Genomic DNA, 18,484 nt, shown 5'->3' on the forward strand with positions numbered 1-18,484 from the left:
ATTCTAGCTAATTTTTAAATTTTTACCTAAGGCTTAAATGTGCTTTTTTATTCTTGAAAATACATTTTTAATTGTGATAATTCAAATGTTAAAATTTAATTTCAGGAAGGTAATTAAAAAAATATGCATAAAATTGATTAACCATCACCATTTTTAATCCTATAATTGTCTATGATTATGATCTAACCATCCCCAATTAATGTTGATGAGATTCGATTTAGAATAGTCTCCATAAACACCTGACCATTACCTGACGAGCGAATGTTCACTCCTTATTTGCTGTAGAGGAAGGATTGATTTTTCTGTTTGGAAGCCGGTTCGTGCAGTTCGTCGTTAATTGCCAGTGCTCTCATGTTCATGAGTGGTCTTCCCAAGGCAATCGTTAGTAGTTGGTTATTACGCGAGTAAAAGAATAGTTAGATATGTTAGTAAGTAGTGCAGATGTCAAACAAAGCCGTTCACAGCGAGAGAGAGACAGTGCTGGTGGGTTTGTTAATTATTGTTATTTCTATCATACTGGATGATCTTATTCATCAGTCCCAGTTGGGCTCTGAGGGGAAGTTATACCGATCCATTCGTACAATATCCGGTGTGCATTGTGAGAAGGAAGGTCAAGGAATTTAATCAGTTTGTTAATTTGCTTCGGGACAAACAGTGTCCCCTGAACGCAGGCACAACACACAGAGTGCGGCTACCGTCGGGAAGGCTTACCTGGCGAGACCCTTAAACTTATCCTGCGGCGATGAAGCGTCGGTCTGCGCCTGGAACGCCTGGTGCCAGTTGCTGGACAGCTGCTGCTTGCGGTCGCCCAACTCCATCTTCCGGTCACCGAGAATGTCGTTCCGATTGATGTCGATCCGTTGGGCCGGTTGCTGCATATTCCGCTGCCTGCGCGGGAGGGAAAGCAAAGAACAGTCCGTGGACGGACGGGACGTTAGTTACTGACTCGACTGGCTGGCCTCTGCGCTTATTCCTTATTGGAATGCTTGAACAACGTACGCTACACATAAATCGGGACACTACGGAGGGGAAATATAAAGTCAAATCTATTTTTCAAGCTACGACAACCAACACGAGGTTCCGGTTCATCGGTATTCATCGGAATCTCCCCCCGGGAGCTCTAGTTGGACTGAGGGTAAACAGGCAAAGTAATTGGAATGTACGGAACATACTGCACTAGCGTTGCTACTCAACCAAAAACACCCCCGAAAGGGCCGGGACACAAACGTGGGTATACGACCTGAAGCTCACACTCACACGGAAGACAGATTCTGACTCTCGTCTCCCCGTCTATGCTATGCTATTTCGCTCCCCCACAACATTCCACTTTCATCCCTTTCAGCCGTACATCCAGATCATAAACCAACTGCACAACGAAAACGCTAGCAGAAGCATTAGTAGCATATGCAACAACCTTTGCGAGCGCAGGTTGCGTTCCACCTCGTAGAACGGCATGTCCCACGGGGAGATGTCGTCAAAGTCGGCGGGTGGCGGTGGGCTCCTGCTCACCATTGCGCACCAAAGCAATTCGTCGTGAAAGCGGACGTTTGGGAAGATATACGAGAAAGAGAATGCGTTCAGTATTAACACGTCGACTGTCGGAATGTGTCCTTCCCTTCGAATCGGTTCCGGACGTTACGAATTTGTTTTAGTCTTCCATAGACGATAGTCCTTCCCTCGACATCAGCCATGCCCCCCTCTTGGCGGCTTTTTGTACCTTTGAATTAGTTCCTTCGTCATCTCGTGGTCACAGTCGACGCTCCGTAGCGAGCTGTACTTGGCGCAATCGCTACCGCCGGGCACGGTGCCAAGCAGGCCCGGCACCAGAACGAACCCAGGTGGCCGCCGGTAGTCGCCGGGCAGCTTCTCGATCGCCTCCAGCGGGACGCCCGCCTTGTTGACGCGCAAGTTCTTGTGCGCCTCCTGGTTCAGCATGTGCACGTTCTGCGAGAAGGCGATCAGGTCCAGCTGCTGGTCTTTGGTGGTGAGCGGCTTCGGCTGGGGCTGCGGTGCCGGACCCTTCGCCCGGGACGCACCGACCCCGAGCGCCTGCTCGCGACTGCTGTTGTTGTTCTTGCTCTTCTGCGTCCGGTAGTAGCGCTGTATGATGCGGGCCGCATCCTCCTTCGTGAAGCCCTCCTTCTGCATCATCCGCTGCGCCTCCACACGGTTCTTCGCGATGCCGAGGATGTACTTCGTTTTCGCTTCGATTTCCGGCGTCATGCGCAGCTTGCGGATGGTGTACCCGCGGTAGTAGCTCTGGATGACGATGGCCGCCCGCTCGTTCTCCTTGTTGTTCATCGCGTCCAGCGCGCTCCGCTTGTCGTGCTGCTGCTGCACGTTGTGGAAATGCTTCGCCTCCAGCTGGTGGTTTGACAGCTGATGTATCAGCTTCGCCTTCGCCAGCGCCTGCTTGGCTTTGTTTTGTTCTGCCCCCCGCCGGAAGAATAGAAAAAAAGAGGCACCACAGAAAAATGAGACCACTGTCATCCGCTGTGTCATCCGCCCTTGAACTGCTTACCGTTGTTCTTTTTCTCCTTCGCCAGCCGTTCCTTCTCCAGCCGCTCCTGCTCCAACCGTTCCCGCTCCTGCTTTTCCTTCAGTATACGCATGCGACGGCGTGTCAGCCAGCCACGGACGTGCTTCTGCAGCGTCACCGCACTCAGCGCCACACGCTGTCTCTCACGCTTGTACAGAGCCTTCGCTAGCCATCGTCGCACGCAAGCCTGCACCAGAATGATTTTGCGAACCTGCAATGGACGGTGTGTGTAATCGATTAGCGCCCGGTGAAACAAAAAACGCCACGCCAAACACCTACGTGTTCCTCGTACAACTTCGAGAGGTACTCCACGTGGTAGTACTTGAGGAACACCTTCGACTTCCCGAGCGCCCATCCGTCCATTTTTAGGCGCACTAAAAGCAAGCGACAGGATTCCCGGTTCGACACGACACGCTCGTCGAAGCTGTACGCCAGGAAGCAGTACCTGGAAAGGTAGAGAGAGAACCTAGGGATGAGGATACGGCAACCGGAAGCGAACACGCCCCGCCTTACTTACTTTCGCAAAAAGTCCGCAAAGGTAAACCGATGGCTGAAGCCGTGCTGCCGGATGCGGATCGTTTCCAGCACGCCCGTGTAGCGCAGCTGCTTGAGCACCTTCGCCGACTCGAACGATTTCGCCGCCTTCGCCTCGTTCGGCTTGATGCAGCGGATGAACTGGGGCGTCCCGGTGACCATCTTCTGCAGCAGGTCCATCAGCGAGTAGCGGAAGTAGGTGGCCACCGTTTGCTGGGCGCGCGACTGGGACGCGAGCCCGCGCGAGTTGAACTTCTCCTTCGTGTCGACCTTGATGAAGCTGGACACGTTCTGGCGCGAGCCCGTATCCTGGATGGCCGAGTAGAGGTTGCCCGTCTTGGTGATGGGGCACTGGAACAGGAAGCGTATCATGTCGTACTGGCTCTGCCGGATCAGCTGGATGATTTCGGCCGGCAGGAAGTTGCGATTCTTCTCCAGGAACCCGTCCGCCTGGTAGACGACCCGCCCGGCAAAGTGGTGGATTGCGAAGCAGACGGCGTCCGACTTGGGACGCTGATAGAACTTTGACTTCACATTCTGGTGGAATTTTTCTACAAAACAAAACAACCCGGAAACGGTTAGGAACTTATTCCTACACCAACGAGGAGTGAACCAGATGTATTGCTTACCAATCAGAGAACGATCCGTTGAACGTGGGAACCGTGACTCCTCGTCCAGTAGCGCCAGCAGACCTAGCGGACGGCTCAACAGCATATCCAGCACCGGGCGATTGTCTGCGAACTCCACCAAGTCAACCGGGATCCCTTCAGCCATGTATTCCTGTTGGAGAAAGAAAACCCCCGATAAAACGCCATCTTGAAGGTTGTTACAAACTTCACGGAAAACGGTCCTACCTGTTGCTCCCAGGTGAAAATGTGTTGGTTGAAGTAGTACTGGATCTGCTCGTTCGCAATGTTGATGCACAGTTGTTCAAAGGAGTTCTTGCTGAAGTTTTCGAAGCCAAAAATATCCAACAATCCAATTGCCAACTGTTCCGGGCTGTCAAAGATACAATTCTTGATTATGTCATTCCAAAAATACGTCGGCTTTCTCCAACTTACCTGTTGTTCAGCCGATTATGGACCAACAGCATATTGATCTGATTGACCATCCAATCAAACAAACGCCCGTACAATCCCTTCGCCATGGCGTCCCGCGCCGTACACGCTTCCGCCACGTTGTTGTGGCGCGTAATCGTCTCACCGCGCGTCACGACCGAGTTGGAGGACAGGGCCTCCAGCAGGTCGGCCGAATCGACGCCCAGCAGCTTCGACACCCGGTGCATCGGGGCCACATCGATGACCCGTGCCCGGCTGTCGGTGTTATCGTTAGCGTCCATCTCACCAAACTCGATGTCACCGAGGTTAAGGATCGCCGCCAGCACGCGGTTGACCATGTCGATCTCCTCGTCCTTGAACCCGAGCACTTTGAAGCTCGCCAGCAGCTGCTTCCACCGGTCGACGTTCGTCTTCGGTAGGGTGGCCGTCTCCTGCAGGTAACGGTGTGTCTTCCGGTAGGACGGGTGCAGATAGTACTCCTCCAACCGGCCCTCGGACTGCAACCCGTCGTACATGTAGTAGAACACATGGAAGTTACCTTCACCTTCCGCCTGTTTCACGACTCGACTCTGCTCGAGCAGGTATACGAAGATGCGAGCGCCGTTCACCTTGCCACTCTTGGCCATCGTCAGCTCGAGGTACTTCCCGAAGCGCGAGCTGTTCGAGTTGATACCCGTCCGAGCGTTTCCGAACGCCTCCATGATGGGGTTCACCTGCAAGATCCGCTCCTCGAGGTTCTTCGTGACCGCTTTGCCCAAGTAGACGAGCTGCTTGAGCAGCAGGTTGGCGCTTTCCGTCTTGCCCGAGCCACTCTCACCCGAGATCACTATCGCCTGGTTCTGACGCTGGTGCACAAGCGCCTGATGAGCCGCGTCGGCGATCGCAAAGATGTGCGGAGGGTTGTCCGATCTCGCCTGGCCCGTGTACTTCCGCTGGTGCTGCGTCGTATAGAGTCCGACCTGGCTGAACGGGTTCACCGCAATCAGTATGTCACCGATGTAGGTGTAGATTTGGTTCGTCTCGTATCGCTTCTGCAGCTGCTCGACGATCGCGTCCTCCGTTAGCACGTCCAGCGCTGCCAGGTCGTCCATATACATCTTCTGTGGTTTCGACTTGCGATCAGACTTCAACTTCCCGTACTTTGTGGTCGCGATCGCTTGACTCGGCGCACGTCCATCCTCCCGCTGGCGTGCGATCTCCGCTCGCAACTCCTGCCGAATTTGATCCACGAACGGACCGACGCTTTTGAGGAACGGATGCGTTACCAACTCCTTCGAGAAAGGTCGCTGCTCGAGATCCTTCACCAGACACTCGGAGATGAAGTCGGACAGCATCGACGAGTACTGCTCAGGGTGGCCCAGCTTCGGTGGTGGGTTACGTGGGATCTGAAACAGAGCTCTCATCGGATGCAGCTCACACAACGGTGGATCACCTTCCGCCAGCTCGATCGCCGTAATACCAATCGACCAGACGTCGCACCGGGAATCGTAAGACTGATCCAGCTGCTGCTCGCAGGCGATCACCTCCGGCGCCATCCAGTACGGTGTGCCGACGCTGGTGTTGCGCCGCGCCATCGTCGCCGCCAGATGCGAGCTCACGCCAAAGTCCACCAGCTTCACATGGCCGCTCTCGGTCAGCAGGATGTTGTGACCCTTGATGTCCCGGTGCATGCAGTGGTTCTCGTGCAGAAACACGAGCGCCTGCACCGTCTCCCGAAGTATGTATGCGATCTGATTGTTGGACAACCGTGCCCCGCGGCTGCGCAGACCTTGAACCAGATCCGTAACGGAGCCACCGGTGCATAGCTGCGGAGGAAAGGCAAAAGCAAAGAAAAAGGAAAATTCAACCACGGAAAATCGTTGCAGAAAGCCACTCATTATGTTCATTCCACGCCCACTCCTCCGACATGCGGTGGAGCGAGGAATAATGTTCAGGAAATTAGTTTAACAGGTCAAACCCGCTGTGATTTTGATTAGATTAGTTTACCTCGCGGAGACAACACTGAACCTCTCCAGAGCGTCGCCGTCGATGTACCTCAACACCTTCACTTGTCACAAAGCTATGAACCTGGTGTACGCCTCCAATGGCATTTGGGGTGGCCAACCGCACAACTTTGAGCGCAATATTGGTTGCGCAACGAGGTAGTACGTGCGAGCTTGTGGATAGGTTTATAGGGTACAGTTTCTGCTCCGCTAAAATGCCCAAGATTAATAATGTCATTGCGCTCGTCCGCACAGCTTCGGTGCATCCATGCGGAAAAGGAACGATTGGAGGAAAAAAGGCTTAAGCCTAACGAACGCGTTTAGGAATTGGTCGCTTATTGCCCACACTTCATGCAGACCGCCTCGGAAGCCTTCCGTATTTGATTAACTGATGCAACCAGGTGAGGATAGACTCCCGCGAGGGGGGTTGCACTATAAGGTGTGCGGTTATGAGCCCATGGGTTTGCTTGCGGACCACAAGCCACCTTCATCATTTCGTGCCAAAAAGCGATTCCTCGCTAGACCCGGGGAAATTTATTATCTTCCCACTCTTCGATTAGCGCAAAGGCGAAGCATAAGGTGGATCTGAGAGGCGTCGAGCAAAGGCAATAAGTTATGTCAACAAGCAAATAAACGCTCCAAAACCATCCGGTATCGTACCGCTCCAATTCACCTTAATATCGGAGAATCGTAAGGTGTACCGTGCAGATTACTTTTTTCTCATCATCCGCAAATAACCATTGGACGTTCGTTAGTCCAAGTTACTTTACTTTTTGGTTTGTGTTAGATACTCATTTCTGTTACTTCCACTATTCGCTTCAGATAGTTTACTTTATACTACTTCATGTACTGGTAAGAAGTTGATCGTTAGATTAAAATTTACGTTTAGCTACGGACAATGTGAAATATTGGATAACATTATTTTATAAAAAAAACATATCAATAAATAACTACCTACTGTGAATTCCATGCTTCATTAACTTCTCTTCCATTAAGAGTAATTAAAAATAAGTGAGTGAATCCTGAGGTGTGAACGAGACTAGATTAAAGAAGCTGCTAATTATCTCTCGTTATTCATTCCAGTGACTTGCTAAAATGTGTTCAACTCATTAAGCTTCTTTTTTTTTTGGTTAAGTAAGGATTATTCCATTTCATATTACTGTTTTTCAAGTAAATTTACTTTTCTTAGCTTTATGTAATGCGTTGCATCGAGTTTAAAGTAGTTGCAGGACGTAGTGTAAAGTGTAGTGTAATTATTCAATATCTTTTTTAATCTATCATGATATTCGTAAGTACACACATTTTAAAACCAAACGACTGGCCAATTAAACATGGAATTTTCATAGATCAATTAGGAAGTGATTACATCCTTTCACACCTCAGTTTTGATAACATATTTACTGCTTTTGAACCATGTTTTTCGTCCAATTAATTTTCGGTGAAAGCCACCGCGACAGAGATTGTCATTCGATCGGGTGCGACAACCGATTTTCTCCCCAAAGAAAATGCATTTCTTGCAAAGAGTGCATTGAACTTCTCCCCGGACGCCAGCGACATACCAATCCCTCTACCCTCCGTTCGCGATCACCACAAGTTTATGGTTGCTTTTATATCGCGTCCCAGTTTTTTTGTTTTCGTCCCAACCAAAAATCGATCCCACTTTATGGTCCTCCATTCACGACGGCCAAGTTAAAAGCTTGGTCCTCATTTCGCTGTCGAATAAAGAATGCTGTTCCGGTGTCGCTCCCGAAAAACCTGTCCCAAAACTCGCATTATCACTTCAGTGTCATGTCAAGGTTTGGGGTTGTATTTTCTCCGCGTTCAATCTCGAGGGCCATCGAGGGGTTTTCATTTTTATATGTCGCGAAGATGATGGCCGCCGGCGGTCTCGATGATTCGTCTCATCGGACTTTAACGCTTCACTATCGAACCTGCCAACATGGAATCACTAATAGGCGAAATCAACCACCGTTGGGCATAAAAACTGACAAAAGTATTTTAACCCATTCGCTATGTTGCCAAAACTCCCGACAAGAATAGCATAAAAAGACGTCAGCAGGTCCACCCTTACCACCCCTTTGAAGGGGTGGGCTCTTGGACGAGGGAGAAAAACAGAGAAAAGACAGTTGAAGATCGTCGAGCAGCTTTGCGTTTCCCTCCGCCTCTATCTCCATCGGATATCTCCAAGTCGCACCGAAAGCGCACAACGAAGGTGTAGCTTTAATTTGAACTTTCTTTCGACGCGCCTTTTGTGTTCGCGACGCAATCCCGGAGGGGATTGCCTTGGAGAAAATCAGCACCCGGCGGAAAGTAAGTTATCTCCGTCAATCGAACTGGCCCGAAGTGTGTGGCTCCGGGTCGGCTTTCGGGGCGGAAAACGAAAGTATCGCCATCTCAGCGCACCCGGGACGAACATGACGCAGCTTTCGATCTTACCTTTCTCGCGCTGCCCTTGTGGCCTTTTGCCAGCTAAAGATGCGCTACGATGATGGTGGCTATCTTTTCCTCCTCGAGAGGTGGTGTTAAAAATGTTTCAAGGTTGAAAGTACACGCCCGGTGTAGTGATGTTCGATAGGGCAACAGTTAAAATTGGGGGAAAAAAGTAAGTGAAACAGTGACTCACAGACATCCTGGTTGACGGACCAAAGTGAAGAAAGTGAAACAATTACGATCCTCACGGTTGTTGTAAATAACCACGATGACGATGTAGCAGTCGGATTAAATGTCCGATTAAAAAGTACGTGAGAAATCGACGTGACCTTATTTCATCCAACCGAACAAAACTCTAAAATCTTGATTTATCTTTCGTCAAAAAAGAAATAATAAATCATAAACCCTATAAAGTTGAAGCTAAGATATTTTTATCATAACTACCAATGTTAACGGCGAAGCAGGTTGAATGATTTATAGCTGTCGACGCTATCGTCGAAAAAGATAATCATTGTTTCAAAGATAAGCAGACAATTTTACGACTTTATATACATTCCAAATACTACAATGAAAGTAGGATCAAATGAAGAACTACGATGGAATCGATCGCAACTTATTCAGCTTTAACTTCTAACCCATATAACTATTTTTTGGAGATCCTGTACCTGAGATTCCTGTGACTCCATTAATCCAGGCATGAAGAAGTGTCTTTGATCCTTTACGATATAGCAGTAAGGCCCTATAGGACAGGCCCTAGATATATTCTAGGGTGGTTTAGTGTTGTCTACAGATTTTCAAGCAATTCCTTAGAACTCCACTTGTCATGGTCCTGATCCACGGTCTTTGGGATTTCACCATACTGAGCCAAGGAGTAGTTTGTACAGGCCGTTTGGGTCGTAGTCCGTCCGTGTTTGTATCACACACACACACACAAAACACACAAAACAATAAACACACAGGAAAATCAAACGTCCAATAAATCGCCGTCATACCTTCCGTATGATTATCACTATCAATATCATGATCCTAAAGCCCGTCGATCGTCGCCAGGCGACCAGGTCTCGCCGGTCGTAAACCGTACGCAGTGCAGCCGTTAGCCGTCGTTGCACCCTGGCGGGGCTCGCGTTTATGGCCTGCGTCGAGGGGTTGTAAACACTGTGGGACAAGTCACCGGACATACACGCGCGCACGTCCATCCACCACGCAGAACCGCTTTGCACCGACTGACCAACTGAACCGGGCCCGGGCCGCGCTTCCGAGATTTTTCACCGGCGTCACCGGAACAAGGCGTAAAGACGGAACCCCCGATCCCCGGGTGCATAATTTTATCTCCACTGCTGTCTTACCCTCTCTCTCGCTCTCGCTCTGTTTCTCGATTTTTCTCGTTTCCATCTCGGTTTCGGCTACCCGGTGGAAGGTCGCGGCAACCTCGAAAAACATCGCTTTCCCTGGTACTTCGAATGCTGGACGCAACAACATCTTGATCACAGCCCGGTAATGAAATCTTTAGCCGGCTGATGAATAATATCCGACAATTTTCATCTGCCTCCGAGCCGGACCGAACCGAATCGGACCGTGGCTTTCGTGGTCGTTCCGAACCCAAAAGTTCACGGTCACCCGCCCGGGGAAGGAGAAGGGGGGATGTTAGGATGGACCTTGAGGCCCCTCCATCGAAGTCAAGGATGTGTTAAGTTCAACCAGGCTCGTTTCTTCATTTCGTTTGCTTCCATCGATGAACTTTCTTCCGAAATGAATGCTTACTTTTACCGTGCGGCCACATTCCGGCACGTACGCCACACGGAAAGCCGTTCACCGTTATTAGCATTCAACATCATAATTTTCCCTCATTTTGGAGCCCTCCACGGTGGTTTGCGCACCGCTCTCGGTGGTGGCGGAAGTGCATGCGCATTTTAAAACGAAATTAATTTCTCGGTCACTCGGACCTTCCGAGGGGCGGAAAGTTTTGTCACTCCACTCCACTGATCCACATTTGGTGCGGAACATGAGGAAAAACACATTGATTTACAGCAGCGTGTTGTGTCGCGGTTGGGAAAATCAGGGTTTTTTTTTCTTTTTGCTAGAAACGGAGCCAACTCCCACTTCAAAGCCTACTTACCTCGAGCACAAACCACAGCTGGTCATCCTCGACGGTGGTACCACGCTTCAGGAACAGCCCGGCAAAGTCGGGAATGTTGGGATGCTTGGAGAGATCGCGCAGCACCAGGTACTCCTCTTCGATTTCTTCGATATTATCGGCGATGCTTTCCAGTATCTGCGGGAGAGTAAAAAAAAAGAACGGAAGAACGGAATCGATATTAATCGCGAGATTACCAGCAAACAGCAAACCAAACATACAAACTGATCAAACAAACGAAGAAAAAAAAACATCCCACAAATAACCATAATGCACCCGCGGGTAATTTAGTGAAACCGGTTTTCTTTCCCCCCAGCGTATCTGAATCTCGTGTGTGTACTTGTGTTTTTCCTTTTGCACCTGAAGCGAAAATTGAACCACCAAGAAGAGCGAACTGCACCGAATACCGGTAGCTGTGAGTTTTTTTATTTCCTTCCCTCCCTCAGAAGAGATTTTTGATTTTCGAACGCTTGCCTCCTGCTGGGGGGTAATCATGATGATGTGCATGTTAACATGATGCGCTCATATGATAGGAAGATTGAATCAAATTATTACTTTTCCAAGTACGGGGAAAAAAAAACCGCTACGCCCTACCGAAAACGTACGAAGGTTGAAATTATCTGCACGGGGGGAATCTTCTGATAAATAATAAATTTACTTGCTCCGAAAACGATTCGCAACGTAATACGGCAATGTTTGATCAGTCTGTTTTTCAATGTGAAAATGGAAAAGTTAAATTTTATTTCATCTTTTATCTTCGAGAAACATCTTTTTCTGTTCTTGTAACATAATTTCGTATTATTTCAAAGCTTTTGAAGTTTTAATTTTGATATTTGAGTCAAAACTTCAGTTTTCAACGGTTCAAAATATGTCGAAAGGACCAGAAAAAAGGTTGAAAAAGTTACGACAAAGCGCTAACATGTTTAATATTTTAAGTAAGTAACGTATTTTGTTACTTTAGATTTGTTACTTCTAATGTTACTTTAAATTTGTTTTTCAAAATATTGTTGGGTTTTGAAATTGTTCTTATAGAGTTGTACATTTTAACGGATTGTAGGTCAATGTAACAACAAAATAAACTAGTGTTCCTCATGTTACATGGAACAATAGTTAAGCTCTATGGCTTCTGTTCTAAAACCATAAATTAAAATTTCTACAAATTAATACCTACTCCAAAGTTTACAGAAACAATACAAGTATTTGACAAAAATCAGCTAACATGTCTGAATAAAGTAATAACACTTACTTGCATGGCCTAAAAATTTGACGCAAGATTGCCTACACATTCCAAGTAACTCAAGTCTACTCGTGAACCTGTTTTGCTTTAAAAATTATCTAAACTTAATTTAAACAAAACAGTACATGAATGAAATAAATTGGTTGGATTAACATATTATCTAATTTTTATATTTGACTTTTTGAATACCAGTTGAATAAACTGATTTATAGTTAATATTCAAATATGTTCCTTACAATACCCAACACGTCTTCATTACTAATGTTTCTGTTAAAAAATTTGTTTCGTCCATTTCACATTGTGTGTAACATGTGACAACAGTACGCCTGTTGTTGGCACGTGCTGACCGTTTGTTGCTTCACGGACAAAAATCAATTTTCACTGAAGGTAACAGGCAGACAAGCACTTCTAAGGTTGCATTCAGTATGTTGCTCCTAAAACCAGGTTGTTATTGTATCCATCAACATTCCTGCAACCCACCACCACACGTGCTCCGACGACGCAGCGGACGTCGAACTAATGCCAATCCGTTCCAACCTTCCGATTCGGAAGACCACTTCCTTCGACACTTACAAGACACTTCCGAGGCACGGATCGAATCGAATCCGCTACAATCTGCGATTCAAACGCTGCCGTTCGGTCGGATGAAAACATAAGAAAAACGCACTACACGGACGATTAGCGCAACGCATCGGCGACCCCGCGAAAATGGTGGGGCGCCAAGAGACGCATCACCAGCCCATCAATCATCTACCATTGTTTTTCCCCCTCCGCCATCTTTCTTCCGGCCACGGTTTGGGACGGAACTCAGCCCGAAAGCAGCCCGCGACTTGCGTCTTGTGTTTTTCCAGCTGCACTGTGGGGATAGAGTGTGTACATGTTTTGTGTTTTTACTCACATGTTCACGCCACTTTACATATCAGTCGGAAATGCAGGCAGCGCCGACAGTGTACAAACACAAACTCTTATCGTCACGTAATATGTGTGATGTTCCCAGACCGTCCACCTTGGTTTGATTATTGTTGCCGGCTCAAGGGCCCCGGCCCTAAGACCTTCTGCGAGCGATTTGCGGAATCCACGGAAGCGGTGCAGCCGAACCAGACATAAATGATTACATGAAATCCTGCTACAACATGGAGGTGAATTAACACGTGTGCTGTGGAGCTAGGGTCAACCACCAGCAACCATCAGTCCGTCCGCCATTTTGCTTGTTGTTAAATAATTGATGGACAATTTTTCTGAATACAATCCACCGTGAACTCGCGTAACCATCGATTACGGCGGTAAATTGATTAGTAAGTCGCGCTAAGCACGCCAAGTCAACGCCTCTGAAGACGAATGTAAGCTTCAAACTCAATTTTTCACACCTTCAACAACGTACAATGTATTTGAGGGAAAAAATATGGCGAACAATTAAAACTGATAGTTTTTTTCGCACACCGGTTTCGCCTTTCGCAAATCCAGTTGGCGTGACACTCCTGCCAAATTGAGGTCGTTTGTCACTGCCAAAGAGATGCATCAGTCGCAATCGGTACGATCTCTACTCGAATTTTGTTGACCAGCATCATCACTTTCCCCCGATGCGACACGTTCCGACTGGATGCAGCCGAAATTTCACGCTTGTAAAAGGCACCAATTAATGAACCACACCCATTCGGCCGCCTCCACCGACACTTACCTTGACCGCATACTTCCGCCCGGTGTGCTTATCCTTCGCACTGTAGACTTCGCCGTAGGTGCCCTCGCCGATCAGGTCCAGCAGCTCGAAGCGCTCGCTCGGGTTCGGCAGCCTGCTGAAGTCCACATGCTGCGACAGTCCATTGTAGGCCATATTCCTGGAAGGGGCGGAGGAGAACGAAGGACACCCGTTAGAACTGCGAACACGCTCATCAACCGTTCCCGTCCACTCTGGCCGGTGGCGCAACATTGACTACCGGGTGCGAGGTGGAACACTCGCCACCGTGCGTTCGTTTCAGCAACAGCAAGGTAAGAATGAGGGATAAATGGTTTTAAGGCCCCGGACAAGGCGGGCCATATGCAGTAAAACCGCACGAGACCGTCACCCTCGTATGGACACTATCGACCAGCGTTGTGGTACGCGGGACCACTACCCAATATTGGTCACACTAGACACACGCTGTAATCTAATAGGATCAAGTGCGATGCTTCCATCCCGAGTGTACATCGGGGGAAGGTGAGTCCAACCGAGCACATGCCCACAACGGCTGCCTAGGTCGATGCGTATCGATTGTTAATACCAGCTCACTGTTCAGCTCTGGCACGTTGTATCCCTGTAAGTCGAATTTTCCGGATGGTCGCTAAGCAAGTCAACGTACGGTTCTAACATTGCGATTTTTCGTATTTTGTTAGCTGTGGTTTATTAACTCAAAAAATAATATCCTAACAAAACGAAGAAATAAATACAATAGCATTATTTGTTCTTGTGTGAAATGGTCTTTCATGTTCTGCGGAGTGAAATTTAAAACTTCCTAACTAAAATTTGAGATTTTTCACTAAAATTTGAGAGTAGAAAATGAAACTACACTCATGCGAAATCTATTCCAGGTAAGAGTTTTGTTTTTATTGAGTTTCAATTTCATCCTCCTTGTGTTTTGTCATATCAATATGTTCCACACAAATACAAATTACAATTCAAATGACTTTTTTTAAGAACGGGTTTGAATTCCTTTATTATCATTTCATAATTAGTGAAAGATGATTAGGTACGGTCAGGCGACCCGAATTGGATGACAAACCTCTTGCATTCTACCTAACAAAAATACGAAAAAAAAAGATTTGCCAAACGATTCAAATCATCACAAAGGTGTTGATTTCTTAGCTTAATGATGTGAAGGGTATTTGATGCAAAAATAACAGTCTCCTGCTTGCAAAAACCCTTTACTGAAAGTACTTTGATTAAACTAAAACTGACGAATTATTATGTAAACATTTCTCCACTCTTGCTTGCCTTTCATCAGCTTTCATTGTTTGACCGGCAAGTTATCAAAAACTCGTCAGAAACAATGTAGTTTATTTATGAATTTACATTTATAATTACCCGTGCCGCAGTTAAAAATTAAAGAAAAGATTAATCTAATAATAATACATTTTAGTTGATGTCGGCCCCCTGCAACTTCCCAGTCATCGGGGTTGTTTTATGCAAACAATCCACTCGAGGGAACTTTCCCATCTAACTCGCTAATAATCGCACACCATCGTGGTGTGATTATCTTTCCATCGGCACCTCGTCCCATTCCCGCCCGTCTCAAACAGCCCAACAGCCGAAAAACCACAAAAATTGCATCACTTGACTGATCGTCTGGTGGTGCTTAAAACCTCGTTTAACACCGACAAACCACGGCAAACCTTCCCTAATTAACCTGCACCCCTAAAACGCTGCCTCAAGGGGGACAGGGGGAGGGGGGGGGGGGACTGCGCGTAAGCATGAGTGTTGCAAATGGCGGTGAAAATAGTTTTGCCGGAGTTGGCGCCGGAAGGCACGGCTTACGGAAAAGTGACGCGCCGTTGACTGATATCGGGAGTTTGCAGCAGTTTCTACTTCGCTGCCGGAAAAGCTCCCGCCCGGTTTTGGCGACCGTTCTAGTTTACGCTACATTAGTTCCGTCTCGGAGCTCGGGAGGTGAAGTACCGGAGCGAGACATAAGGGGGAGTTGGATAAATAAGAAAAAACACCGAGATGGAGCTCCAGCATCCAGTTATTCTGGATATCGCCTCGAGGGGCTAATAAATACGGCGGGAAATGAGGTTTGTAAAGTATGCTGCTCCCGGTATTATGCAAATTCCGGCGAGAAGCGCTAGCTCCACTTTCTATTGGCACTTGTTGCACCGATCGGCTTCAAAATGAGCTTCAAACGAGCGTGCATAATCTTGAGCATAAACGGCTCCGCACATTGCCTCAAGGCGAGCTGAAGACTTTTTTTTGCACTCCCCAAAACTTCCCATGCTTGCGCCCACACCGTTAACGCGTTCATCCGTCGGATAACGAAAAAAAAGGCATTGCTCCAAAATTCGTAACCAAGGCCCAATACACATGCAACCCACTCACAAAGTGTCTTCGAGTGTCGGTTACCGGCGCCACGCACCAACATGCCGCGTGCTCGTATCACGACACAGTGTAAGTGACGGCGCATAAAATTAACATAACGAGATAATGGAAACAATTTATTTAGCATGATTTCTCCGCGTGCCTTTCGATGCTGCCAACAGCTTTCCCACCACGACCAAACCTTAGCTGGTTTGGTTGAAAAGTGCAGATATTACCGTTGACAGTAACGTGCAACAGGCACAACTGTGAATAACTGATAGAGAGAGTGGGAGGGAAAGAGAACTAGTAGAGAGAGAAGGAGTGCATTAAATAGACGCACATTGTTGGCAATTGCAACAATCAGCACCTGTCCATGCATCCCCCACAAGCTCATAGATCATTGCCGTCTACGCACGCTCGATCTCCGGTGCAATGTAAACCGGGAGCATCAATAACTGCCAGCCTCACATGTATGTGTGCGTGTGTGTATGTGTGTGACAGGTTGGTTCGGTAGGGAAACAATAGAAACTCTCAGTTTCAGCCACTTTAATGCAAACGCTTCCATCACGCTCTGATTGCGACGCCGTCTGCGGGACGGTGGAAAAGCGGGTGAAATTACGTCGAACAGCATTCAGAACGCTAGCGACGTGGAAAACTGAACATGTGAGCACCCGGGCCAATTTACGGGCGAGGAAAATCCAGCTGGTTCCGTTGCAACTCGCTCGAATGCCGCCATTGGGGAGATGTTGGGCAAAAAAACAGGTTCCAAGTGGTACTAAACAGAGGTGTTCAGACATTGGAGAAAAACAAGTTAAACGTATTTTAAATCATTAATTGATTTATAAAATTACAAAAAAATGTAAAAGCTTGTTGAATATATAGAATGAATATAAAACAAATAAACATAATATAATAATCATTCGATAGCAATACAGCATGAGTTTAGGAAAATATAGTTCTCACAGTTTTTGAAGAAAAATAAGTTAAACACATTTTAAATGTTTTAATCGATTTGTGAAATTATAAAAACTTTTCATAAAAACAAATATACACCAAATAAACATAATACAACAACCATTTGATACCAATACACAACAAAATTGGGATGTTCTATATCTCACAATTTATGTAATTCCAAAGGAATCAGATTATAGACTTCCACACTTCTTTAAAACGTTCTACATTTGTTAAGAGGATATTTTAATTAATTCAACAAAAAATTATAAGGCATTCTGATGAAATATTGCTGGAGGGGTTGAAGAACACTGGCCTAGAACGTTCCACTCGAGTGACGATGCGCTCCATTCGAGTGAATTAGTCCGGTCTATGCATATCGGACCTTCGGTTTACTTTCCATGCTCTCAGCCGCCGTGTGCTCGACTCCACATACCTACCTTTGACGCCCTCCAGCGATAGGAACGGAACCCACATGTTGCGTTTAGCCCCAGACGGTTGGTAAATTACGTGTGGAACTAAAAACTGGCGGACAGTAAACAAAAAAAAAGCAAGACACACATCCATGCAACCCGAACCAGCAGCAGGTTCCCGACGATCACTTTCACCCTTCTTCCCGGGCAGAAAATGGGTTTCTAGTTCACCGGGGCGCAGGGGGCGCCCTGCCGGCGAATGGAGGGCGCGGCAAAAGGTTGGAAAAAATATATAGATGTATGTAAAAACAGTAACAACACCGGAGGTCTCCCTAAGGCCGCGGTCACGGAGGTGTCAGCTGGAGACGGCATAACCCCAGCGGAGCAAAATCTAACGCCGGTTTTCTCTCTACTTCGCGCGCGGAGCTGGTGTTTCTTTTTTTTCCTGGACGCGGAGTTTGTTTTGTTTTTTGGTTAGTAAAACTTTTTGCTGCAACTAACGAAACACGTTACGGTGAGTACGTAAATGGTAAGTGAGGAAAAAAGCCTCTTGAAGAAATAAATGCTATCGAGTTTTTATCGCCTCACCAATTGAACACATTCACTCACCGAATGAAAGCATCCTTTGCAAAAACGGAACTAAAGTGTAGAAGCGATTGCGATAAGTTTTTGCAATAAAAAAAACAGTTGGTAATTTGTTGGGTTTTCCATTGGCAAATAACTTTTGCAAGATCAGGTTGTCCTCTCAACATTGTCAGTGCCGAAGAAAACAACACTTATTCGATTCAGTAGAGCAGTTAAATAAGCTCCTAATCGCAACATTGCTCTCTAACTCTCCCTCTCTCCAACTCTACGGCCTCGTCGCATACTCGAGTGATATCACAATCAAAACCTCATCGATGGCAGCAGCCCACAATATATCGATGTGCATTCATCAGAGCGCATACCATGGTCGAACGGAGAGGAAGAGGAAAACCCTCGGGGTGAAGTGCATTATCGTCGGCAAACAAATCGATGCAAGGTGAACTAGCATCGTTCGAAAGAGGGCATTAGTCACACACCGAGTGTGTTGTTCGAGTGTGGCGTTGTTGTGTTTCAAGTTTTCGCTTTTCTCCTGCTGGGAAAAAGCATTGTGTTGGATTGTTTTACTTTCCTTTC

General features: G+C 47.2%; 1 protein-coding gene across 1 annotated transcript in view; it reads right to left on the reverse strand.

The window, feature by feature from the left end:
* The window catches only part of LOC131268831 (myosin-IIIb-like), a 30,022-nt gene that overhangs the window by 3,214 nt on the left and 8,324 nt on the right, over positions 1-18,484 (reverse strand). The window contains exons 2-12 of the mRNA XM_058271113.1: positions 13,593-13,749; positions 10,660-10,815; positions 4,135-5,936; positions 3,928-4,072; positions 3,703-3,853; positions 3,057-3,624; positions 2,819-2,984; positions 2,522-2,750; positions 1,718-2,429; positions 1,415-1,501; positions 712-888 (exon numbers count right to left, since the gene is read on the reverse strand). Of these exons, the coding sequence (XP_058127096.1) occupies positions 712-888; positions 1,415-1,501; positions 1,718-2,429; positions 2,522-2,750; positions 2,819-2,984; positions 3,057-3,624; positions 3,703-3,853; positions 3,928-4,072; positions 4,135-5,936; positions 10,660-10,815; positions 13,593-13,749 (4,350 nt within the window). The remainder of the gene's footprint in view (positions 1-711; positions 889-1,414; positions 1,502-1,717; positions 2,430-2,521; positions 2,751-2,818; positions 2,985-3,056; positions 3,625-3,702; positions 3,854-3,927; positions 4,073-4,134; positions 5,937-10,659; positions 10,816-13,592; positions 13,750-18,484) is intronic.

The sequence above is a fragment of the Anopheles coustani genome, chromosome 3 (assembly GCF_943734705.1).
Source record: "Anopheles coustani chromosome 3, idAnoCousDA_361_x.2, whole genome shotgun sequence".
NCBI lineage: Eukaryota > Metazoa > Arthropoda > Insecta > Diptera > Culicidae > Anopheles > Anopheles coustani.